This window comes from Moschus berezovskii, chromosome 6 (genome assembly GCF_049115385.1).
Source record: "Moschus berezovskii isolate FMDL1 chromosome 6, NW_MosBer_1.0, whole genome shotgun sequence".
NCBI classification, from domain to species: Eukaryota; Metazoa; Chordata; class Mammalia; order Artiodactyla; family Moschidae; genus Moschus; species Moschus berezovskii.
The window spans coordinates 18,588,264-18,614,634 of NC_142465.1; the positions used below are offsets into that span (position 1 = coordinate 18,588,264).

At 34.9% G+C, this 26,371-nt stretch overlaps 1 protein-coding gene across 1 annotated transcript in view; it reads left to right on the forward strand.

The window, feature by feature from the left end:
- LRRIQ1 (leucine rich repeats and IQ motif containing 1) overlaps positions 1-26,371 on the forward strand; it is a 224,601-nt gene that overhangs the window by 38,749 nt on the left and 159,481 nt on the right. The window contains exons 10-12 of the mRNA XM_055396048.2: positions 19,626-19,819; positions 20,331-20,458; positions 25,459-25,532. Of these exons, the coding sequence (XP_055252023.2) occupies positions 19,626-19,819; positions 20,331-20,458; positions 25,459-25,532 (396 nt within the window). The remainder of the gene's footprint in view (positions 1-19,625; positions 19,820-20,330; positions 20,459-25,458; positions 25,533-26,371) is intronic.

Below are 26,371 nucleotides of genomic sequence, written 5' to 3' on the forward strand. Positions count from 1 at the left end.
ACTAGATGGTGCTAGCTTACTAAACGCTGCACAATGCCTAGTACAAAACTGAAAGGGATTTTGCTGATCTGCCAGTCCAGGCTTCTCAGTTTACAGATGGAAAAACAGACCTACATAGTTTTCATCTAACTTCTGGCATAGATGGGACTAGAATCCACATTTCCTGATTCCTGTTTCAGTATTCTTTTTTTTTTTCTTCTGTACAACCTGTATGATCCTGAAGGACTTCTGATGGAAATTGAAAATCTCATGTGTAACTCAGCACATTTGTACATAACTGTCAAACATAGCAGTCACGGAGCAACTAAAGGAGGTAGACCTTACCAAACACTTATTTAGTGAAAACCTTCTGCCTAATTCAACATCTTTAATTTTTCTGTTCCTTACAGGAAAGTTTATTTTTTTTCCCCCTAATGTTCCCGCTAACATTCCTCCAGGAATGTTTTATTAGACCATTGGCTCATTTCTATGGGAGGAATTCTTCGAAATAGATATTTATAACAAGTATAGCCAAATGCTAATTTTGCCACAGGCAATGGCTTTTTGAGGGATAAACGTACTTGACTTCAGTTTTATTTTGTGGGACCTAGGAAACTTCTAAAGGGCTACTAAGGAATATATTGAAGCTGTAGACTCAAGAAGATTTAAGCAATTCTGTATTATATGAAAGTCCTTTGAAAGAGACTACTGAATTTTTTGGGGTTTTATTTGTTTTGTTTTGGGTGGGTTGTAGAAGAAATGTCAGAAATTTTGACTGGGAGAGAATAATTTTCTTAGAGCTGTTGAGGAAGTAATGATACTCTAACATAAGTCTTGCTGTAGGTTTATTTTGCTCAATTCCCATCCTTTATTTGACAACAAATAATCTCTAAGATTAAAAGAGGAAGGGGGTCAATTTATTCTAACTTCCTTCCCATCTAGATTCTGCCTTTTGATCCAGTGTGTTGACTGGATCAAATTACTGTTTAATCAGTTGTATATAGACATTTCTGAGTGTGTATTAATATCCTATTCCTTCTGCAAATTTTAGCTTAAACATATCTCTTTGAAGCCTTATTTGGTCACTGCAGTTACAGTTTTCTAACTCCTTGTTTTTATGAGACTGATGGTTAGGAAACAAAATAATTATTACTTTTAGTATGAACATGTGAAAGTGTTATAAATACTACTTGAAAATATTTTTCTTAATCCTCCCAATAGTATGAAATCATTCCCATTCCACACAAAAAGGAACAAAGGATTAGAGAAGTTAAATAACTTGTTTATATATATAGCTATTTCCAAATAGGCGTGTGTTATTGAAATTCAGTACTGCCTGCCTCAGGGCCTGTTCATTAGTGATATACCCTGAAGTGAAGTGAAAGTTGCTCAGTTATGTCGACCCTTTGCGACCCTATGGACTGTACAGTCCATGGAATTCTCCAGACTAGAATACTGGAGTGGGGATCCTTTCCCTTCTCCAGTGGGATCTTCCCAACACAGGTCTCCTGCATTGCACGCGGATTCTTTACCAGCTGAGCCACAAGGGAAGTCCAAGAATACTGGAATGGGTAACCTATCCCTTCTCCAGCAGATCTTCCCAACCCAGGAATCGAACCAGAGTCTCCTGCATTGCAGGTGGATTCTTTACCAACTGAGCTATCAGGGAAGCCTTAGTGATATATACCATACTGTTTGTTGATTAAATGGGGGCACTAGTCCTGTTAACTAGTCCCAGAGAAAACATGATTTATGTGACTCCTGTGATGATTATAGATTGCAGACCTTTATTGTCATAGCTTTTTTTTTTTTTTTTGCTTTAAATATTTTTTACTGTAACACTGGAAAAACACAAATGAATTTTTTTGGACAATCCATTTTTGAGGCCATGCTACCTGGTGCACACAAATTTATGACTATTACAGGTTTCTGTTAAATTGACCCAGTTTATCATTTCTTAATGTCCCTGTTCAACTGTATCAGAGCTTTCTTCCTTAGTCTTGTGTGTCTGACAAAATCAAACCAGCTTTCTTTTGAACTCAGTACTTTTCTGACATTCTTAAAAATTATTGGGAACCTCAGTTAGCTTCCATTTATGTGGGTCATATATATCAATATTTACTGTTTTAGAAAAAACTGAAATGTTTAATTTTATTTGTTAATTCATTCAAAGTTTAATAAAGGCTTTGCATTTGTAACAGTTTTAGAATAATAGTTGTATTTTTAAACAAAAAAAATACAGTGAGAAGAGGGTCATTGTTACACATATTTGCAAATCTCTTTAATGTCTAACTTAACACAAGACAGCTGGATTTCTGTGTGTCCTTCTGCATTCAATTTTCTACAATATCACACCTCTGTAGCCTCTGGAAAGCTCCACTGTACACTCCTGAGCAAATGGGAGTTCAGTTCAGTTCAGTTCAGTCGCTCAGTCATGTCCAACTCTTTGCGACCCCATGAATCACAGCACGCTAGGCCTCCTTGTCCATCACCAACTCCCGGAATTCATTCAAACCCATGTCCATAGAGTCAGTGATGCCATCCAGCCATCTCATTCTCTGTCGTTCCCTTCTCCTCACGCCCCCAATCCCTCCCAGCATCAGAGTCTTTTCCAGTGAGTCAACTCTTCGCATGAGGTGGCCAAAGTATTGCGGTTTCAGCTTTAGCATCAGTCCTTCCAATGAACACTCAGGATTGATCTCCTTTAGAATGGACTGGTTGGATCTCCGTACAGTACAAGGGACTCTCAAGAGTCTTCTCCAGCACCACAGTTCAAAGCATCAATTCTTCGGCGATCAGCTTTCTTCACAGTCCAACTCTCACATCCATACATGACCACTGGAAAAACCATAGCCTTGACTAGACGGACCTTGGTTGGCAAAGTAATGTCTCTGCTTTTTAATGTACTATCTAGGTTGGTCATAACTTTCCTTCCAAGGAGTAAGCGTCTTTTAATTTCATGGCTGCAATCAGCGTCCGCAGTGATTTTGGAGCCCCAAAAATATAAAGTCTGACACTCTTTCCACTGTTTTTCTATTTCCCATGAAGTGATGGGACCAGATGCCATGATTTTTGTTTTCTGAATGTTGAGCTTCAAGCCAACTTTTTCACTCTCCTCTTCCACTTTCATCAAGAGGCTTTTGAGTTCCTCTTCACTTTCTGCCATAAGAGTGGTGTCATCTGCATATCTGAGGTTATTGATATTTCTCCCAGCAATCTTGATTCCAGCTTGTGCTTCTTCCAGCCCAGCGTTCCTCATGATGTACTCTGCATATAAGTTAAATAAGCAGGGTGACAATATACAGCCTTGACGTACACCTTTTCCTATTTGGAACCAGTCTGTTGTTCCATGTACAGTTCTGACTGTTGCTTCCTGACCTGCATACAGGTTTCTCAAGAGGCAGGTCAGGTGGTCTGTTATTCCCATCTCTTTCAGAATTGTCCACAGTTTATTATGATCCACACAGTCAAAGGCTTTGGCCTAGTCAATGAAGCAGAAATAGATGTTTTTCTGGACCTCTCTTGCTTTCTCCATGATCCAGCGGATGTTGGCAATTCGATCTCTGCCTCTTCTAAAACCTGCTTGAACATCTGGAGTTCATGGTTCACATATTGCTGAAGCCTGGCTTGGAGAATTTTGAGCATGACTTTAATAGTGTGTGAGATGAGTGCTATTGTGCGGTAGTTTGAGCATTCTTTGGCATTGCCTTTCTTTGGGATTGGAATGAAGACTGACCTTTTCCAGTCCTGTGGCCACTGCTGACTTTTCCAAATTTGCTGGCATATTGAGTGCAGCACTTTCACAGCATCATCTTTCAGGATTTGAAATAGCTCAACTGGGGTTCCATCACCTCCACTAGCTTTGTTAGTAGTGATGCTTTCTAAGGCCCACTTGACTTCACATTCCAAGATGTCTGGCTCTAGGTCAGTGATCACGTTATCGTGACTGTCTTGGTTGTGAAGATCTTTTTTGTACAGTTCTTCTGTGTATTCTTGCCACCTCTTCTTAATATCTTCTGCTTCCATTAGGTCCACACCATTTCTGTCCTTTATCAAATGGGAGTAGAGAAGACAAATGGCCTCTTAGAATTATTATAAAACAGGTTTAGCTCCATGAAATCTTTAAAAAGTATCTCTGGATGGGGACACTGGGTTGCCTTTGAGAAATGCTGCTTTAGTGTTTACATAATACACCTTTCTCTAACCTTGCACTTACAGTATTTCTACAAGTTCTCTTGGAATTTTTGTACTATAACAGAAAAATGTGTTGTTTTGTTATTGCTTTATCTAGAATGCCTAACAAATTCAGTTTGATTTATAGCCTTTAAGTCACTGATAGTGTAATCAATAATTAAGTACAATTATTGAGATATTTGAGTTTCAGTTACTCTATTACCATTTGATTCTATTTGTTCTTCCTGTTCTGCTTTTTTCCCCTCTTTTCTTGCCTTCTTTTGCTTTTGCTGAGGATTTAAATTATTCTATTTTTCTTTTGTATTTTAAGTTTTATATTATTTTACTATTCTTTTGGCTTACCATAGATGTTATATCATTCCTTCTTTCTTTACCAAATCTAAATTTATTTACCACCTTCCTCTTTATTCCAAGGCAATTCTAGGATCTTAGAAAATTTTAATTTATTCCCTCCCAATTTAATGTACTATCAGTGAGTTATTAATTCTGCATGCATATATGTGTGTCTATATGTGTGTTTTGAATGCCTTAAGACAACGTTATTTTATAATGTCAATATCATTTGGATTTTCCAAATTTGCTGACATGTTGAATGCAGCACTTTAACAGCATCATCATTTAGGATTTTAAATAGCTCTGCTGGAATTCTATCACCTCCATTAGCTTTATTGGCAACAGTGCTTCCTAAGGCCCACTTAACTTTGCACTCCACAATGTCTGGCTCTGAGGAGAGACTACACCATCGTGGTTATCTGCATCATAAAGATCTTTCTTTTTATACAACTCTTCTGTGTATTCTTTCCATCTCTTCTTGCTGTCTTCTGCTTCTATTAGGTCTTTACCATTTCTCTCCTTTATTTTGTCTATCTTTGGATGAAATGTTCCTTTGATATTTCCGGTTTTCTTGAAGAGATCTCTAGTCTTTCCCTTTCTGTTGTTTTCCTCTATTTCTTTGCATTTTCATTGTTCGTGCTGGTAAGGTTATGCTCAAAATTTTCCAAGCTAAGCTTCAGAATTACATGAACCAAGATCTTCCAGACGATCAAGCTGGTTTAGAAAAGGCAGAGGAACCAGAGAACATATTGTCAACATTTGCTGGATCGTAGAGAAGGCAATGGCAAGCCACTCCAGTACTCTTGCCTAGAAAATCCCATGGACGGAGGAGCCTGGTAGGCTGCAGTCCGTGGGGTCGCTAAGGGTCGGACACGACTGAGCAACTTCACGTTCACTTTTCACTTTCACACACTGGAGAAGGAAATGGCAACCCACTCCAGTGTTCTTGCCTGGAGAATCCCAGGGACGGGGGAGCCTGGTGGGCTTCCGTCTATGGGGTCACACAGAGTCGGACACGACTGAAGTGACTTAGCAGCAGCAGCAGCAGAGAAAGCAAGGGAATTCCAGGAGAAACACCTATCTCTGTTTCATTGACTAAAGTCTTTCACTGTGTGGATCATAACAAACTGAGGAAAAATCTTAAGGAGATGGGAGTACCAGTATCCTGCATCCTGAGAAACCTGTATGTGGGTCAAGAAACAACAGTTAGAATCCAGCATGGAACAACTGGCTAGTTCAGGATTGAGAAAGGAATATGACAAGGCTGTGTGTCTCTGTTTGTTTAACTTATATGCGGAGCACATCGTGCAAAATGCCGAGCTGTGTGATTTACAAGCTGGAATCAAGATTGCTGGGAGAAATATCAGATAAGCAGATGATACCACTCTAATGGCAATAAGTGAAGAGGAACTAAAGAGCCTCTTGATGAGGGTGAAGGAGGAAAGTTAAAAAGCTGGCTTAAAACTCAAAAACAAAAGTAAGACCATGGCATCTGGTCCCATGACATCATGGCAAATAGAAGGGGAAAAGGTGGAAGCAGTGACAGATTTCCTCTTCATGGGTTCTAAAATCACTGTGGATGGTGACTGCAGCCATGAAATTAGATGCTTCTTGGCAGGAAAGCTATGACAAACCTGCTGCTGCTGCTGCTGCTAAGTCACTTCAGTCGTGTCCGACTCTGTGTGACCCCGTAGAAGGCAGCCCATCAGGCTCCCCTGTCCCTGGGATTCTCCAGGCAAGAACACTGGAGTGGGTTGCCATTTCCTTCTCCAATGTGTGAAAGTGAAAAGTGAAAGTGAAGTCGCTCAGTCATGTCTGACTCGTAGTGACCCCATGGACTGCAGTCTACCAGGCTCCTCCATCCATGGGATTTTCTAGGCAAGAGTACTGGAGTGGCTGGCCATTGCCTTCTCCGATGACAGTGTTAAAAAGCAAAGACATGATTTTGCCAACAAAGGTCCATATAGTCAATGCTATGTGTGGTCTTTCCAGTAGTCGTGTTTGGATGTGAAAGCTGGACAATAAAGGCAGAGCGTTGAAGAATTGATGCCTTTAGACTCTGGTGCTGGAGAAGACTCTTGAAAGTCCCTTGGATTGCAAGGAGATCAAACCTGTAGATTTAGTAAATCAACCTTGGATACCGTTTGGAAGGACTGATACTGATGCTGAAGCTCCAATACTTTGGCCACCTGATGCGAACAGCTGACTCATTGGAAAATACCCTGATGCTGGGGAAGATTCAAGGCAGGAGAAGAGGGCAACAGAGGACAAGATGGTTGGATGGCATCAATGGACATGAATATGGGCAGACTCCAGGAGAAGGTGAGAGACAGGGAAGCCTGGCATGCTGTAGTCCATGGTGTCAGGAAAAATTGGACATGACTTGGCAACTGAAAAGCAACAATAAAAGTCACTTTTAAAACCTTTCCATTGAGCTTTATTCTACCTTTTGTCTGTGATATCCCTTTCCCCTGAAGAATACGCATGTGCGCGCACGTACACACACACCCCCACACACCCACACCCACACACGCAAACACACCCCCCACATCTCTGTATGTATTTTGAGATACCTGCTTATCATTTGATATGCATTTGCTGCATTGTGATTGTATCCTATTTTATTATAGTTTTCCTTGCCTAGGTTGATGTGCAACAACCTAATTGTTGATCCTTGGAAGAAAAAATTATTTCCCCTTTAAAGACTTTTTCTTTTTGGCCATTGTTTTTATCAGTTTACTCTGATATTCCTACTGTAGTGACTTTTGTATTCACCCTGCTTGAATCCACTGTACCCCTGAAACCAGTGGATTGGCACCTTTATTCAGTCTTGAAAATTTCTGAGCTATCATTTCTTTATATAAATATATAGATGTAGATAAATATTCCCTCTGTATTCTATAATCCCCTTTATGTTTTATAATTCTCTGACATTTCCCTTGCCTCTCTATGTGTCATTCTCGATGTTTACTTGTGACTCAAATTATAGTTCACTAATTCTCTCTTTAGCTGTGTCTAATATAATGTGAAATCCATTCATAAAAGTCTTGTTTGCAGCTATAGATTTTCAACTTCAAAATTTTATTTGCTTCTTTTGTTTAGAATTCAATTCACATTTAATAGTATCTCATACATAAGTTTTAAATTTTAATTTTTTTAATAGGTTCAGCAAAGTTTTGTTAATTTCTGTGTCTGATAACTTTACTATGTGGATACCTTGTGGATAGTTTCCATTATATGTTGTTTTCTTGCTCTTTCTGCACATGGTGTTATCCCATTGTTTTTTGTTATTTTACAGTCAGAGAATACTAAGAAAAACAAACCTACAGAATCAATTTGAGGCTATGATTTTATTATTTTTTTCTCCAGCGGTCTTTGCTGTTTAAAGCTACAAGCATTAGCAATTTCTGTTCAGCTAAATCCATATTTTGGTATTGATATTATTTAATCTGGGCTTCAGTACCTTGGGAGCTATTCTATCTTTGGATTGATGTGTGGCACATGGAGGTCCTAACCATATGTAAGGTAGGGATGCTTATTCCTCTTCCACCGAGAAGAGATGTGGAGCCAAAATTTTGATCCCCTGGTGCTACAAGCTTTCCTTTTTCAGATTAAAAAACAAGACCAGGAGCTGACTGTGGCTCAGATCATGAACTCCTTATTTCCAAATTCAGACTGAAATTGAAGAAAGTAGGGAAAACCACTAGACCATTCAGATATGACCTCAATCAAATCCCTTCCAGTTGTACAGTGGAAGTGACAAATGGATTTAAGGACTAGATCTGATAGATAGAGTGCCTGATGAACTATGGCTGGAGGTTCATGACATTGTACAGGAGACAGGGACCAAGACCATCCCCATGGAAAAGAAATGCAAAAAAGCAAAATGGCTGTCTGAGGAGGCCTTACAAATAGCTGTGAAAAGAAGAGAAGCAAAAAGCAAAGGAGAAAAAGGAAAGATATAAGCATCTGAATACAGAGGAGAGATAAGAAAGCCTTCCTCAGTGATCAGTGCAAAGAAATAGAGGAAAACAAAAGAATGGGAAAGACTAGAGATCTCTTCAAGAAAATTAGAGATGCCAAGGGAACATTTCATGCAAAGATGGGCTCGATAAAGGACAGAAATGGTATGGACCTAACAGAAGCAGAAGATATTAAGAGGTGGCAAGAATACACAGAAGAACTGTACAAAAAAGATCTTCATGACCCAGATAATCACGATGGTGTGATCACTCATCTAGAGTCAGACATCTTGGAATGTGAAGTCAAGTGGGCCTTAGAAAGCATCACTACTAACAAAGCTAGTGGAAGTGATGCAATTCCAGTTGAGCTATTTCAAATCGTAAAAGATGATGCTGTGAAAGTGCTGCACTCAATATGCCAGCAAATTTGGAAAAGTCAGCAGTGGCCACAGGACTGGAAAAGGTCAGTCTTCATTCCAATCCCAAAGAAAGGCAATGCCAAAGAATGCTCAAACTACCGCACAATAGCATTCATCTCACACGCTAGTAAAGTCATGCTCAAAATTCTCCAAGCCAGGCTTCAGCAATATGTGAACCGTGAACTCACAGATGTTCAAGCAGGTTTTAGAAAAGGCAGAGGAACCAGAGATCAAATTGCCAACATCCGCTGGATCATGGAGAAAGCAAGAGAGGTCCAGAAAAACATCTATTTCTGCTTCATTGACTAGGCCAAAGCCTTTGACTGTGTGGATCACAATAAACTGTGGAAAATTCTGAAAGAGATGGGAATCCCAGACCACCTGACCTGCCTCTTGAGAAACCTGTATGCAGGTCAGGAAGAAACAGTTAGAGCTGGACATGGAACAACAGACTGGTTCCAAATAGGAAAAGGTGTACGTCAAGGTTGTATATTGTCACCCTGTTTATTTAACTTATATGCAGAGTACATCATGAGGAACGCTGGGCTGGAAAAAGCACAAGCTGGAATCAAGATTGCTGGGAGAAATATCAATAACCTCAGATATGCAGATGACACCACCCTTATGGCAGAAAGTGAAGAGGAACTCAAAAGCCTCTTGATGAAAGTGAAAGAGGAGAGTGAAAAAGTTGGCTTGAAGCTCAACATTCAGAAAACAAAGATCATGGCATCTGGTCCCATCACTTCATGGGAAATAGATGGGGAAACAGTGGAAACAGTGTCAGACTTTATTTTTTGGGTTCCAAAATCACTGCGGATGCTGATTGCAGCCATGAAATTAAAAGACGCTTGCTCCTTGGAAGGAACATTATGACCAACTTAGATAGCATATTAAAAAGCAGAGACATTACTTTGCCAACCAAGGTCCATCTAGTCAAGGCTATGGTTTTTCCCGTGGTCATGTATGGATGTGAGAGTTGGACTGTGAAGAAAGCTAATCGCCGAAGAATTGATGCTTTTGAACTGTGATGTTGGAGAAGACTCTTGAGAGTTCCTTGGACTGCACGGAGATCCAACCAGTTCATTCTCAAGAAGATCAGTCCTGGGTGTTCATTGGAAGGACTGGTGCTAAAGCTGAAACTCCAATACTTTGGCCACCTCATGTGAAGAGTTGATTCACTGGAAAAAACTCTGATATGGTGGGGATTGGGGGCAGGAGGAGAAGCGGACGACAGAGAATGAGATGGCTAGTTGGCATCATCGACTCGATGGAGGTGGGTTTGAGTGAACTCCGGAGTTGGTGATGGACAGGGAGGCCTGGTGTGCTGTGATTCATGGGGTCGCAAAATAGTCGGACATGACTGAGCAACTGAACTGAACTGAATGATATCCATGTATTCACCTCATCTCTTCTGGAACTTAATCCTCTTATTCTACATAATATCATTTATTCTTAAGTGCCTTCAGCTACGTTTATATTTTTTTCTCTTTACCTACTGCATTGTTACTGTAAACAGAATGTCTTTGCTACATTTTCTATTTTCCCCCTTCTCACAGGGATTCTTTTGACTTACTTGGTGTTTCCCCCCTCATCTCCTCCCTTTTTCCTCAATTATTTTATAGTTATATACTCTATTAATTTAGTGGTAACCAAGGAAATTATAAAATATACTCAGTTTATCTCAAGTTAATTGATTTTTCAGACTTTTAAGTGTATTTTCATTGAACTCTTCAAGCTACACAATTATGATTATTTTATTTTTTGCACACATTTTCCCATGTTTATTGCTTTTATGCCCTTTATTCTTTTTTTTCATTTAAGATCTTGAGTCACCTTCATTCTTAATGACACAGATACTTTTAAATGTTTTCTCTAAGAAGAGAACCAGCTTGTGGAAGATTCAGTTTTTCTATAAATGTATTTGCTTAATGTTTATTGTTGAATTATAATTTAACTGGGTGTATTTTTCTAAATTGAACTTCATTTTCTTTCAATAGTCTATAAATATATTATCATTAATTTTTAACTTTCAATGTTGCTTTAAGAAATCAGCTCTTAAATTTCTGAAACTTTGAGGGTATTTTCCATGTCTTTTCAAGTATTTTTTCTTGTTATTCCTGTTATGAATTTTTATTCTGATGTGTCTAGACATGGGTTTCTTTTTAATTCATCCTGTTGGGGTTTGATGCAATTATTGAACTTGTGAGTTTCACTTTTAAATTTTATTTGTTAGTCATTATCTCTCCAAAAGTTATCTTCCTCATTTTGTTGAAGTACTCCATATACACTTGATCTTCTGACTCTTGTCTCCATATTTCCTATATTCTATCTTTCTGTCTTTACTTCTTCTAGTTAATTTCTATATGTTCCAATTAATAATCTCTAATTTACTGTTAATCCTAGTCATTGAGTTTTAATTCTGATTTTCGTGTGGGTTTAGCTTTGCTGGAATTTGTTATTTCTGATAACTCTTATGGCATCTTATTTCTTTGTATAGTTCATGTGTTTTTTTGTTACCTGTTTATTTCCCTTAGGACTTAAACTCTGTGATTTTTCCTAGTTATGAGGTTAAAGTTTGTTCTTTAGATACTTTTTAAGATTCCAAAGGACAGAAGCAATAGAGACTCATTTGTGCAGTATCTTTGGTGGAAGTTTTCTGCTCACCATTATTGTGAATTAGAGTTGCAAACCTATGGGAGAGTCAGCTTGTGTTTCTTATTTTAAAGGGAGGACTGTTTCCTTTTTTCACTGAATATTGAGGTTTTGAGACAGGTAGATAATTTCCTGTCTTCTGGTTGGGTATAGCTGATTGGGGTCCCAGTTTACTTAGGGTTGTCTGTCACACTTGCTTACTATTGGTGAATTTTAAGTTTTGTTTCCTCAAATTGTGAGGCTATAGAAATTGATCTTCATATTCATCAGATTTAACATGTTTTCTCACTGTGGAAACTGGCTTTGCCGTTCTGCATACTTCTCTTTGCCTACCATATCTATTCAGATTTTGGACTGAGAATTCTTCCTTAACAGCTCATTTGGAGACACTTTAAAAAAATGTAGTTACTGTTTTTAGTTATTTTCAAGGGTAAAGCTCTCACTATCTGAACAGAAATTTCTGGAAATGGAATTTTGTATCTTTTTCTAACTTTTAATCTACACAATATAATTTTCTATAAATTATAATGTAAAAGGATAAAATAACAATCCATATTCCCACCATTCAGATATAGCCAACATTGATGAACTTTCTAGATTGTTTTCTATCCATTTTAAAAATCACTACTGTAATATTGTTTTGAAATTAATTTATTCACTTAACAATAAATTGTGAATAATTGTCCATGTCATATTTTTTTTTAATTCTAGTTGAATTTATCAAGTACATGATACTTGAGCAGATATTCTGTCTATATATATTTTCTATTTCCATGAGGACACAACACAGTCTTAGGACTGTACAATAAGTTATGAATTGTATAAGTAAAGCTATTTTTAGAAAAACAGATTTTCATATTTCTAATAGGAATGTAAAAACTATAATTTATATGTGTTAACAGAAAAGATATTTCATGCCTATTATTTCAGGAAATTAGAAAAAAATTATCACATATAACTAATAAGAAAATAAAAACTGTAATAAGCATAGCTAATACCTGAACAGAGATTCAAAACTCTTTGAGGAATAGCAAATGTAAAATGGTAAACAAAATGACCTGCTTTATGAAGAAGATATGTTATGTGAAAAAAATGTGATCAAAATACGAAATCACTTGAATGAACACTATCTGTAACAATTCAGGCAATGATGCCTACTTTTTCTATGTAAATGAATCTACTTAGAATAAAGATTAGTTAAAGAAGGTTTAGATAATTAAGTAAAGTTTAATTAAATATTAAAAAGTTTAATTAATCCTGTGATTATTAAAGTATATGTAAAGAGACGTGTTCTAGGTATATATTTTTTATTCTAATAGTGAAGTAACAGTTTATTGTTTTTGATTAGTTCCTAAGTTGTGTCTGACATAAGTTTTTCTTAGACTATAATATTTTTAAACTATAGATTTTTCTTCCTTCATTTCTGGAAAATTATATATATATATATATATATAAATTTGAAAGCTTTTTTGGCTTGGTTCTACTTCTCAATCATAGATGATCCATATTTTGGTTGATTTTGTCATGTCTGTTTTTATCTAATTAATATAATCTATGTCATTTTATCTCTGCTTCTAAATATTTTATTCTCAGTGTGGCTCTCTCTTCTTTGTGAGTCATCCAGTCGTTAGCTCTCTGTCCTGTACACTGGTTTTTCCAAATTATTTATCATTTCTGTTGTGCTATTTTGGTCCATCTGTTTGCTACTTCTGTTTTTTTAGTGTATTTGAATTCTCATTCTCAGTAAATTTCTTTAAATGTTCTTTCCTAGCCCAAAACATTTTCAACATAGTTTCTTCTTTCTCGTGTTTTCTTCAGAGTTGGATCCTTACTATATTACTTATATATTTTTCTGAAGCAAAGAATCCCCAAATTTAGCAGTTTAAAACCACAGACTTTTATTACCTCCTGTTTTCAGTGGATCAGGTATCTGGAATTGGCTTGGTTGGGTGGCTCTGATTCAGGGTTTCTCTTGAGGTTGCAGTGAAGCAGTGTCACTGGGCTGCCATCATCTCAAGGCTCAGTGAGGCTGAAAGCTTTCCACCTCACATTCACAGGTTGTTGGCAGACCTCAGTACATATTTTTTAGATGATTTCCTTCTCTTTTTTTCATTAGGCATACACACGCATGCACAAATGCACATCTTCCCCATCCTCCCGCATTGTTAATAGTTAGGCCAGTGTTTTATACATCCCGCCAAATCTCTTTTGCCATTTCACTAAATTTCCTTTAAAACTTTGATCTTAAAGTCTAACAGATATGCCCTCCTGTCTATGAACAGTGTTCCCACAATTTAGCTGTATAGCAAACCCTTCTAATGATTGATAGCATCAGTTTTTTCTCATTTTTATTCAGTCCAACAACCATTTGGTGATAGTGGTAGTCAGAATTAAATATAGAATAGGAATTCTATTCAGTACTTGCTCTAATTTTTTAAAAAATATGTTGTTTTTAAAATTATTACAGAATAAGTACATTCTCATTTAAGAGAAGGAAATGGCAACCCACTCCAGTATTCTTGCCTGGAGAATCCCATGGACAGAGGAGTCTGGTGGATTACAGTCCATGGGGTCACACAGTCAGACATGACTGAGTGGCTACCATTTTCTCATTTAAGAATTAAAAGATAGAGAAATATACAAAGTATATAGTTTAACTTCTCTCTGTCTGCTTCTTCCATTCTCTTTCTTATTTTGAGGAGCAACCACTAATTACAGTTGCTTACAAATCAATCTAGGCCTTGTTCTATGCAATACAATCATAGAGGTGTATATTTAATATAAGGTATACTCAATAGCTAAATGTATGCAACTTGGATTTTACATGCAAAAATACATCATGGGCATTCTTCTATGTTAGACTAGTTCATATTGAAAATTATACGTATTCATTTTATAGATGCTCCATGATTTATTTGGGCTTCCCTGGTGGCTCAGCTGGTAAAGAATCCACCTGGGTTTGATCCCTGGGTTAGGAAAATCCCCTGGAGAAGGGAAAGGCTATCCACTCCAGTTCTGGCCTGGAGGATTCCATGGACTGTATAGTCCATGGTGTCACGAAGAGTTGGACATGACTGAGTGACTTTCGCTTCATAATTTATTTTACTATTCCCTTACTGATAGGCATTTAACTTTTACCCATGTCTTTGCTTTTTAAATAATATGGCAAGGAATCTCTCTATATGTTACTTCATAGTTGTGTGTGTGTTACTATATAATTGATTCCTAGAAGTAGACATGCTCAAAAATTCCTTAGTATCTGAGGCTTGAAATCATGATCATTTTACCAGATTGGAATCTCTGATGGAATCTCTATGGACAAGTGTAACTTCTCTGTATATTGATAGAGAATCATGACGTCTTAATATCTGAAATTGGCTGATATGTTGTTGTTTGGTTACTCAGATGTGCCCAACTCTCTACAACCCCATGGACTGCAGCACACAGGCTTCCCAGTCCTTCACCATCAGCCAGAGTTTTCTCAAACTCACGTCCATTGAGTCCATGATGCCAACCATGAAACCCAACAATCTCATCCTCTGTCACCCCTTCTCTTCCTGCCTTCAGTCTTTCTCAGCATCAGGGTCTTTTCCGGTGAGTCAGCTCTTCCCGCCAGGTGGTCAAAGTATTGGAGCTTCAGCGTCAGCATCAGTCTGATTAGCTGATGAGCTTTAATTCTTCCTAGCCTAACATATCACACCCTGATTGCTGTCTCTCGCATATTCAGGCAGCCCTGAGTAGTATGTTCAAGGAACAGCCAGGAGCTCAGCTTGTTAGAATGAACCAAGAGAAGGGGATAGTAGGGGATTAGGTCAGAGATGGGGCTTTGTGGGCCGTTTTAAGGGCTTTGAAGGGTCTTCTCACCATTATCAAATATCTAAAAAGTAGTCGACGCTCACTGTCTCCCTTCCACTGCACTGTGACTTTCCTTCGAATACTCCATGGGGACCTCATTCTTCTGCTGCATCATTACTTGCCAAAGCAGTGTCTTTTCGCCTCAGTTTGCCCTCTCTGGCTCATACTGTCAACTGTATATAATTTAGTGTAAATAGAAATACCTTTGACAATTGTAAAATGTATGTTTATTCATCACTGCCATCAGCACAGAATCTCATTTGCCTTTTCTTTTTTTTTTTTTTTTTTTACTGATGCAAAATATTTATTCCAAGTTAGTTATTTTATGCAGTAGTTTTCCCCTCAACAGACTTGTGATAACCACATCTTTTAAATCTGTAAATAATGTTATCAAAATAATCTTAATCTTTGAAATCTCACAAAATTTATATTTTACAATCCACCCTGAATATCATTTGCCTTTTGTTTTCCCAATTATTCTCCTGCTTTATGTGCTGTTTCCTTTTACTTTTAGCTTTTGTGTCACATTATTTGCCTTTCTTCAGTGTGTAACCTAATGTTTCATTCTTGGTTCTCCTCTTAGGTGATCGTTGAAAAGTTTCACAAGTGCATGTCCTGATCTAAATGAGATAATAGAAAAGCCTGTTCTTGATTAGCTCTGAAAAACTTAAGTGCAGTGTGCATGGCTTCTAAAAATATTAAGCTTATGGAAGTAGACTGCTTAAGGCATTTAAATATTTGATAAAGGACATTTTATTTTATACAACTACAAATTAATATTAATTAGAATTTCCTTTTGATTGAAATTACTTATTTGCTCCTGCATGTTAATTGATCTTCAGTTCAGTTCAGTTCAATTCATTGGCTCAGTCATGTCCGACACTTTGCAACCCCATGAACTGCAGCACGCCAGGCCTCCCTATCCATCACCAACTCCCGGAGCTTACCCAAACTCATGTCCATTGAGTCGATGATGCCATCAACCATCTTCTCCAACACCACAGTTCAAAAGCATCAATTTTTCGGCACTTGGCTTTCTTCACAGTCCAACTCTCACATCCATACATGACTACTGGAAAAACCATATTCTTGACTAGATGGACCTTTGTTGGCAAAGTAATGTCTCTGCTTTTTAATATGCTATCTAGGTTGGTCATAACTTTCCTTACAAGGAGTAAGCGTCTTTTGATTTCATGGCTGCAATCACTGTCTGCAGTGATTTTGGAGCCCCCTAAAATAAGGTCAGCCACTGTTTCCACTGTTTCCCCATCTATTTGCAATGAAGTGACAGGACTGAATGCCATGATCTTAGTTTTCTGAATGTTGATCTTTAAGCCAACTTTTTCACTCTCCTCTTTCACTTTCATCAAGAGGGTTTTCTGCCATAAGGGTGGTGTCATCTGCATATCTGAGGTTATTGATATTTCTCCTGGCAATCTTGATTCCAGCTTGTGCTTCTTCCAGCCCAGCGTTCCTCATGATGTACTCTTCATATAAGTTAAATAAACAAGGTGACAATATACAGCCTTGACGTACTCTTTTTCCTATTTGAACCAGTCTGTTCCATGTCCAATTCTAACTGTTGCTTCCTGACCTGCATACAGGTTTCTCAAGAGTCTGGTCAGGTGGTCTGGTATTCCCATCTCTTTCAGAATTGTCCACAGTTTATTGTGATCCACACAGTCAAACGTTTTGGCATAGTCAATGAAGCAGAAATAGATGTTTTTCTGGAACTCTCTTGCTTTTTCCATGATCCTGCAGATGTTGGCAATTTAATCTCTGGTTCCTCTGCCTTTTCTAAATCCAGATTGAACATCTGGGAGTTCACGATTTATGTATTGCTGAAGCCTGGCTTGGAGAATTTTGAGCATTACTTTACTAGCGTGTGAGATGCGTGCAATTGTATGGTAGTTTGAGCTTTCTTTGGCATTGCCTTTCTTTGGGATTGGAATAAAAACTGACCTTTTCCAGTCCTGTGTCCACTGTTGAGTTTTCCAAATTTAATGGCATATTGAGTGCAGCACTTTCACAGCATCATCTTTTAGGATTTGAAATAGCTCAACTGGAATTCCATCACCTCTACTAGTTTTGCTCATAGTGATGCTTCCTAAGGCCCACTTGACTTCACACTCCAGGATGTCTGGCTCTAGGTGAGTGATCACACCATCATGATTATTTGGGTCATGAAGATCTTTTTTGTACAGTTCTTGCCACCTCTTCTTAATATCTTCTGCTCCTGTTAGTAGATATGATTGCAAAGAATTCTAAACTGAAGTATTTTCTGTTTCAGCAGATTTTAAATTGTATTGAAGCTAATATATATTTATTATTGTATATAATATATTATTTCTAATACTTTGGCATTGATAACATATAGTTGGTTCCTTTTAGTCAAATATCTTATGGGGCAGAATAATTCACTCCTTGATAGCATTAGATAATAATTTTCTCTTGGTCACAATTGCTATTTTATATTACAGAAAAATACCATTACATTAATTCTAAATAAGAATTTTAAAAAGTAAGATTATTGTCTGAATTAAAATTTGAGTCTTTCTCTTGTTCTTTTGGGTCTTCTATTCCTTTTCCTGCTTCTCAGGTATTGCAAAATTTTTCCTTATGTGAAAATTTATGTTTTAGCATAAAACTTTTTATGAGAAATAATCATCTGTAACATTCAGTTCAGTTCAGTTGCTCAGTCGTGTCCGACTCCGCAACCCCATGAATCACAGCACGCCAGGCCTCCCTGTCCATCACCAACTCCCAGAGTTCACTCAAACTCATGTCCATGAGTTGGTGATGCCATCCAGTCATCTCATTCTCTGTCGTCTCCTTCTCCTCCTGTCCCCAATCCCTCCCAGCATCAGAGTCTTTTCCAGTGAGTCAACTCGTTGCATGAGGTGGCCAAAGTATTACTCCAAATATTAGATATACTGTAATTTAAAAATTTTTTTCTTAATATGTATCTTTGTGAAGTATTTTCACAATATACTCAGAATTCAAGTTATTATACTATCTGAAGTTTTAAAAGATGATACAGAGATTTAAGTTTTCTTATGAAATCTTGGTAATCTTACTTGATTCTTCCTTTTATTTATCCATTGTGGATATAAACAAACATCTGCCCTTTCTGTATTTCACAGTATATAATAAAAAGAATAAATCTTGGATTAAATGCTTTAAATTCCTTCAGGAAAAATTTATTACATACATTTCTAATTTTAATTTGTGTTCATAATTATGTTTCTTTTAAAATTATCTTTTAATTTATTATCATATAACATTTTTGGTAGGAAAACTATTTCATCATTTAATTGAAAAAGGTATTTTGTGTGGAATTGACAAAAAATCAGACTGAGGTTCAGTTCTCTAATGTCTAGTTGAATGACTCCCATCTGCACAATACTCACAGAAGACATTCCGCTTATTAGTACTTACTCTAAACCTTAAATGATATTTCCAGTTTCTGGAAATGCTTATTTCATATAACAGAGTAGGAACTACACAGAACTTACGTAGTTGAATGTTCAATCTAAATAAATTTTTATATTTTTAATATCTTCAAGGACATTTTTACAGACTTCCCTAGCATCTCTTTCCAGTGATGACTTGTTTAAACAGCCTTCTCAGTTTTTTCTTTGTAGTCACTGAGCTATGGTCTAATCTAAGCCTCCTCTGATAGTTTTTAGATGGAAATCATTGATTTTATTTGTGTAAAAAGAAGGCCACTGGTCACAATCTTATAATACCAGAAAAATAAATTAATATTTTATTGATATTAATAAGTTATACCTACTTCATTAGTGAATCTAAGGTAGATATTTCAATGGTATGAACATTACATTCTATTAATATGTAACCAACTTCATCAAACATTCAAAAGTCAAAGACTCTGAAACTGAATTTAAAACTGTTATTTTTTCAATGATTACACCCCCTCCCTTGTTATATTTTCATTTGAAGTACAGCATTCAGTGCCCAATATATGACTTCTAGTATTTTGTTTAGTTTTGAAGTGGTATATAATTGTCCATCAAAAATATGTCACTTTGGTATAAGTTCAATTAATAATGCATTTTACACTTACACATATTTTTCCTCAGAAAAAGGAGCTAAGTCTTGTAATTAGGAATATTTAGAAATAAAAAGATGCAGTTATTTAGAAGAAAATTGAAACTCTAGAGTTTGGAAGAATGTATGATAAAGTGACCCTGGAAAATTTTTCTTTCAGGTGGCTTAGAATCGTTGAAAAATCTTCAGCAACTGATCGTGGACCATAATCAGTTAATTACTACAACAGGTCTTTGTGATACACCTACCCTTATATACTTGGATTGTTCACATAATCATCTTACTGAAGTTGAGGGCATTGAAAACTGTGGATTGCTCCAAATACTGAAGTTACAGGGAAATTATCTAAGTGAGGTAATTCATTTGAATTAACTTGATTAACACAAAATTTTTCTTTTGCTGCAAATATCAACCACACATTTTAAAAGCAGTTTGTTTAATTTTTATTCTTTTTGCTTATCAACTGAATTTGATTTCCAGTTTAAACTATTATGTACTTTTCACTATTTAAAAACTGTTCAACATTATTACAATATCTTATAAACAAATGAATTCAACATTAGTTTTTTATAATACTAAAATATAGATCATAACTTTTCAGTTATGATTCAGTGTATAAGTGGGACCAAATTTATTGACAGTTGTAATTAAGATTTGTCATGAGGCCTTTTAATTAAAAATATGCTAATTATGAAAATAATTATTGGAATTTTATTTATAATAACACTCTCAAATATTATACTTTGATTTATGATATGCTGTTTATCAGAATATACCTGTTTTGGTAGGCTTTATATTTTTAAATTTGGTTAAATGACAAAAATATTTTGCTTAATATAAGCTAATAACTCAACTTTAAATATAGCTTCCATTCTTGGGGAATCACGTTCTTCTCAGAGAATTGTATTTGGATGATAACAGCATTTCAACTGTGGAGACATTTTCTTCATACTGGCTGCCTTTACTGCAAATCCTGACTATCTCTCAAAATAGGTACAAGTATAATTTGCTTTATTAAGCTTAAAGGCAGTGAATGATTAATGTAAACGTATGGTCTTCATAACAAGTAGAAAAGTTGTTAGGTTTTTCCAATAATTCAAGGAATGTACATTTCAATAACTTGGTTCATAAATTATAAATGTAACTTCATGTATTGACATATCCTCAAATTTTAGCAGGATTTTAATTGTCACTGATCTTACCCATTTTGTTCCTTCTCAAAAATGTACTTATGGAAATTTCTCAGGGCAGATTTGTTTATATTTGTAAAGATACCCTCCTTGGAAAATATAGGAGGTAGTTAATTTAATTCAGAAGGATGTCTCATTCTCTCAAATGGTACTTATTAAGTCCTGGAAGAATGATTTTTAATCTGCTCTCAACTTGCATGTCTTTTTGAAACTGTTAAGACAGATTTAAATTTGATTTCCCTAAGGATATAAAGTAACACTTAAAAAAATACCTTAATATTAAATCGTGATGGGTACCTGCCACAGAAGATCCATTTGAAACCACCAAACATCTGGATCTTTGCAGAGAAGAGCTGTCTAAAACTGAAACTGAAACAGGAGTACAAGATGTATATGTCTCCCTCTGTTTAATATTTCATTGAGGCCTATTAACTCTAATATGATTAATTTGGTCATCAAAGGCACAAGAAGTAAGGGAAAGGAGCTATCTTTTACAAGAAGTTGCTTTTGTGAGTGGTATAACTCTTGCAAAACAAGTGAACAAAGACAACTCATTGTTTTATATATATATATATATATATCCCCTCCCAAACATAATTTTCTTTCAATTTCTGTCACAATAGTGCTCATCCTTTGAGTCCTAAATGATTTGACTTCTACCCATTAAACTGTTCCACAATTTGACATGTCAAAAACTGAATTTGTATTTTAAAATCCCTTCTAGTTATTCTAATCACATCTAAAATATGAAAGTTGATTTGCCTTTAAAAATATATTTATTCCTGAACAGCACTGTCAGATAATTCTATTTAAGTAATTTAGACCATCACAAACTTATCGGCTCTTTTCACAATATTGTTCAGGTAAGGAATGCAGTTTCAGCAGAAATACTGTTATGCTTTGGACATGCACAGTAAATCACTCAGTTACTGACACGTCTAACATTTTACAGAACTAGGTTTCATGCCACATTGATGAGCATAATAATCTTAAAGAATTTAGAAAATATTTAAAACATCAACATTTTTGAGAAATAATTCCATTATTTCTTTGGACAATTTAAATCATCAAAGGAATATTCTGCTTTTAAAAATTATAGTTAACACTGGCTAATAGACTTTTGCCCTATCAAGATGATGTGTCTTATTTCTCATATCAATTATAGATGACCAGGGATTTTATAAAATGAACTATTTAAAAAATTTTAGAGTTGATAACAATAACTGGGATACTTAAACCAAATAATCCTTATTTATAATTTTGTTTGCAGCAATTAGCTTCATAACACTTGGATATTCAGGTAGTGTTTGCTATATTGGGTGATACAAAACTGAATAACATATGTCCTTACCCTCAAAATCTCTTAGAAATAAAATAACAATCTAGTGTACTTAGCTAAATAAAAAAGTGGTCAAATTATATAATATATGCTATTTTGCATTTTTAAACAATATCACTTATATTTGAAGGGTTTTTCTTTTGTGGGTTTCTGAAAGCTTTTTGCTAAATAACCTACCATTTTGAGAAGATAAGTGAATGAGTCCTGAGGGCACCAGGGAAATGTGATTGACAGAAATAAACATGTAAATTAGTGAAATTATTTTCTAAAATCAGTGAAAAAATAATCTTCTTACTAGGTATTTTTCACCAGAAGCTAATACCATTAACTGTAGAAATTACCCATTTTATGTTAAGCTTTTACCATGTGTGTTGACTTTTTTAGAACTATTTTAGGTTTGGTAACACTCTGCATCAACAGATCTAGCTAGGATTGAATTCTGAATTAACGACTTACCTGTCAGTTGACACTGATCAAATCTTTTCTCACTACCTGATCATCAGTTTTTTCACATATAAAAGGTGTGGTAATACCTACCTTACCTATTTTACAGGATTTTGATGATTATTCAAAACAATACTGTATGTCAGTACATGTTGCAAACCTGAGGAGAATTTTATAAATGTAATATCTGGATTTGTGGTTGGCATGTCTTTTAAAATGTACATATTTTTCTTTTAATTTTTGATAAATATTTTCATCACAAGGAAGAAATTATGTGTCCATATGCTTTTTTCCAACAAATCAAATACATATAAAGAATGATGCTTACTGCTTATTATTTGAAATACTTGTTTCATCCTGACTTCTGTTTTGAATTTTCATTAGGACATATGACTGTTTTAAGTTTTTCTCAGTGGAGTTCTAACTGGAAGACTCTCCAGCTTCATAAGTCTTTCCTCTTCCAGTGAGACTCTAAGTAGGAGCAGAAAGTGGAAACTATTACCCATTGGCTGCTCATTGTACAAATCTTTTGCTTTTTGTCGTCTTTGAAATTTATATCTTTTTTATGCCCAGGGCTAATGTGACAAGGTCAAATGGTATTAGGTTTTCACTAATGTCCTTTGTCTTTCTGGTTTGAATTTTCTTGGAAAAAAATATACACAGAATGTCAGTAAAAGGAAAGTTTAGAGGTTAAAAAAAATGATTCTACTATTAGGTTTCTGCCATCCTAATGAATAATCATAAAGGTGAATGAATAGCCAGTTTTCTTGATTAAAATTTCCAAAAAAAAAAAAAAGATTCTAAAAGCATAGTTCTCTAAAAAGATAAAATTCTGATATTATAAAAACTATGTGGCAAAACCAATACAATATTGTAATTAGCCTCCAATTAAAATTTTTAAAAAATGTAGTTAAACCAAATATTTCTTTACCTGAGGCAATACTTTTTGTGAAGAGAATTTTATTATCAATTTTAAAACTTTATTGGTTATTTTTAGTTGTTGTCTCTGATAACCTACATGTTTACCAAATGTTGCCACATATAACTTATTGGTTAAAAACATGAGATACTCTGAAAAAAGAGAAAAACTCAGTATCTATTAATCTCAAAATCCTTTTAGCATAAGGGCAAAGATTTAGTATTAGAAATATACTAAAGGTAAAAACAAGTAATAATTTTCTTTTAATAAATGCATTTATTAGAATTGTATTTTCACTTGAAGAACTTAAATTTCTTACTTGTAATAATGATCTAGAATGCCTAAGTAGGAAATGTCATAAAATTAGGACTCAAATCCGTTGATAATGTATTGAAAATGTTTTACTTTTCTTTCTTTCTCTTTTAGAATACATGTGACGTTTCAGTAAATTTTGCTATTAAGGAATGTATATGTAGATAATGAACCATATATACAAATGTAATGACCAATATTTGATCACTTTTTCTTTTATTACCTTGGATATTTTCCCCAGGAATTAGTGTTGCACAGGTTGTATAAGTAGTAATATTGTACTTAGGATTGAATGTGATCAGAGAGATCTTCCAGTCTCCTTGTTTAGTCTGCTTTAGCATCAGTAGCATCTTCTGTTTGTCTTCTAATGTAGAAAAGGATAATACAAGAGAGGAGTTAAGCTCAGCACAAGGATTGGCTTTGTGACATGAGGCTTCCAGTCACAGTATTATCCTGTAAACTTCTGATCTTAGAATAATAGTACTTTTTTTTTTTTTTTTTGCTGTTGTTGTTTTTACCGTGGCAAGATGTTGGTAGGAATAAAGATGTAAAAACCTCTGCCAGGGCAACTGGAGGGACAGTATAAACACCAAGAAAGTAAAAGTAGAAGTTAATACATAATTTTTTTCTGTTTTGTACCAGAAGTACTCCTTTAGTAAAAGCTTATTCTGAACATGTGTGAATCTTCAGCATTTATAGAGGGTATTAATTCAGAAGACTTTTTTATTTGTGATGAGAATATATTTTATACAAAGAAATTTTCATCTTTTTTAAAGATTTAGATGAACTAGCTTAATTTTTATTGCCAAGTAGCTAGGGTAATATGATGCTATATAACAAAGAAAGTGTAATCTTGTCTTAGTTTGAATTGCAAATTAAAATAAAATTAATTTTCCCTTTATAGCTTTTTGTTACTAGTTCTGTGAATATTTTCAATATCACTTATGTTCTTTGTTTGAATGTGGGGTATTAATGACGGTTGTATCTTAAAAAATGATAGAAACTTTTAAAAGCAAGAGAAAAGTTTACTGTTATTAGAATTTGAACACGCTTATATTAATGAGTATGAATTTTAAATATTAGTATATGTTTGATAAATTTAAGTATTTTATCAATAGAAAACATTTTCTATTATTGTATTCCTTAAATGCATATTTCCAATTTAAAAACAACCCCAGTGTAACTTTTATACTTACAGGACTTATAATACTTTCAATCTAGTAAATGAAACTTTTTAAAATTAAAAACAAAGTTATTGACTCCAATTAAAGTTATATTGCTAATAAGTAAAAATAAATAATCTTATGTTTTTGACTCTTAATAGTTTGTTATTTGTTTGAGCCAGAAAAAACACATAGAAATTATGAATTCTTCGTAAATTTACCATATACAAAGATAAAACAAAACAACAGAAAGCCCATTTATTCTTATTTTAATACCAAGTACACAGTAAGCTTCCTGATATTTATGATTGATGTTAGCAATTCCATGATCATTTCTCTTTAGAAATAAATATAAATGTATTATTTATATGTTTGTATATATTATTATAAATATATTATAGAATAAATATTTAGAATCTTATAACTACTGTGTTTTTTAAAAGTACTTTTCGTTAGTTACATTATTGTATTTTATTGTGAAAATGCAACTGTTATGTATTTCTTCCAGACTTATAATTTATAACATTATATTATTGTGTTAAATAAATATATTATTGTATAATTACATCAATAATATTAAGAACACTCCAATTTAAATTTTCTTGAAATTCCATTTTTGTTTTCAGCTTGACAAAAATTGTACCACTTTTTCATTTTGTTTCTTTGGAAAAACTGGATGTCAGCAACAATTGTCTTTCTGGTAAGTTTATAATAATACATAGTTGTTTCTCGAATAATAGGCCTTTGGGTTTCTGTAATACATATGGTAAGGCAGTGTTCTGGGTAGATGTCTATAGCATACCTTTGCAAAATGGTGTGGAGAACGAAAAGTTTCTCTTTTCTCAAACTGGGCCTGAGAATTAAACTGATGTAAGTCAGATAAATAGAAGAAAAAAAGTACAAGTTTTAATTTTTTTTTTTACATGTACGTGAGAGTTCTCACAAGAAAATTAAGACCCCGAGAAGCAGTTGAGGTTGTACTTACACAGTGAGTTGGACAAAGAGTAGTAACTCGTGAAAATGAGAGGAGGCAGAGGGGCTTGGGCACTAAGGTAGTTAATTGGATGGAAAAGTCGGTAGGAAATAAAGGCTAGTTTAACAAGCTGGTTTGCATACATATCTCTTGGCCTTAACTTACCAGCCTTAAGGCAAGAATGTCTCTTTGCTTCTGTTATAGGAAAATATCTTTCACATGGGAATTTAATCTCTTGCTTTTAAGAAAAAGAAGGAAGATTAGAGGGCTCTTGAATTTGCTTCTTTTTTTTAAAGTGCATTTAACTTAAAATAGTCAAAATGCCAGAATGGCTTATTAGGGTGCCATGTATTCTAAACTCCTTTGAATGTGTGGTGAAATAATTTAATCAAACTTTTCTTTCTACTTTTAAACTCATATTACTTTCATATCTTTCTGGTAAACCTTGGAAAATGTGAGACATATTCTTATTTAAAATTCATATATCCCATACCTATGAAAAAATTAGTCTAATGAAGATAAGTAAGCACATTTGTCTAACTTGTTGACACCTAACCAGTACAGAG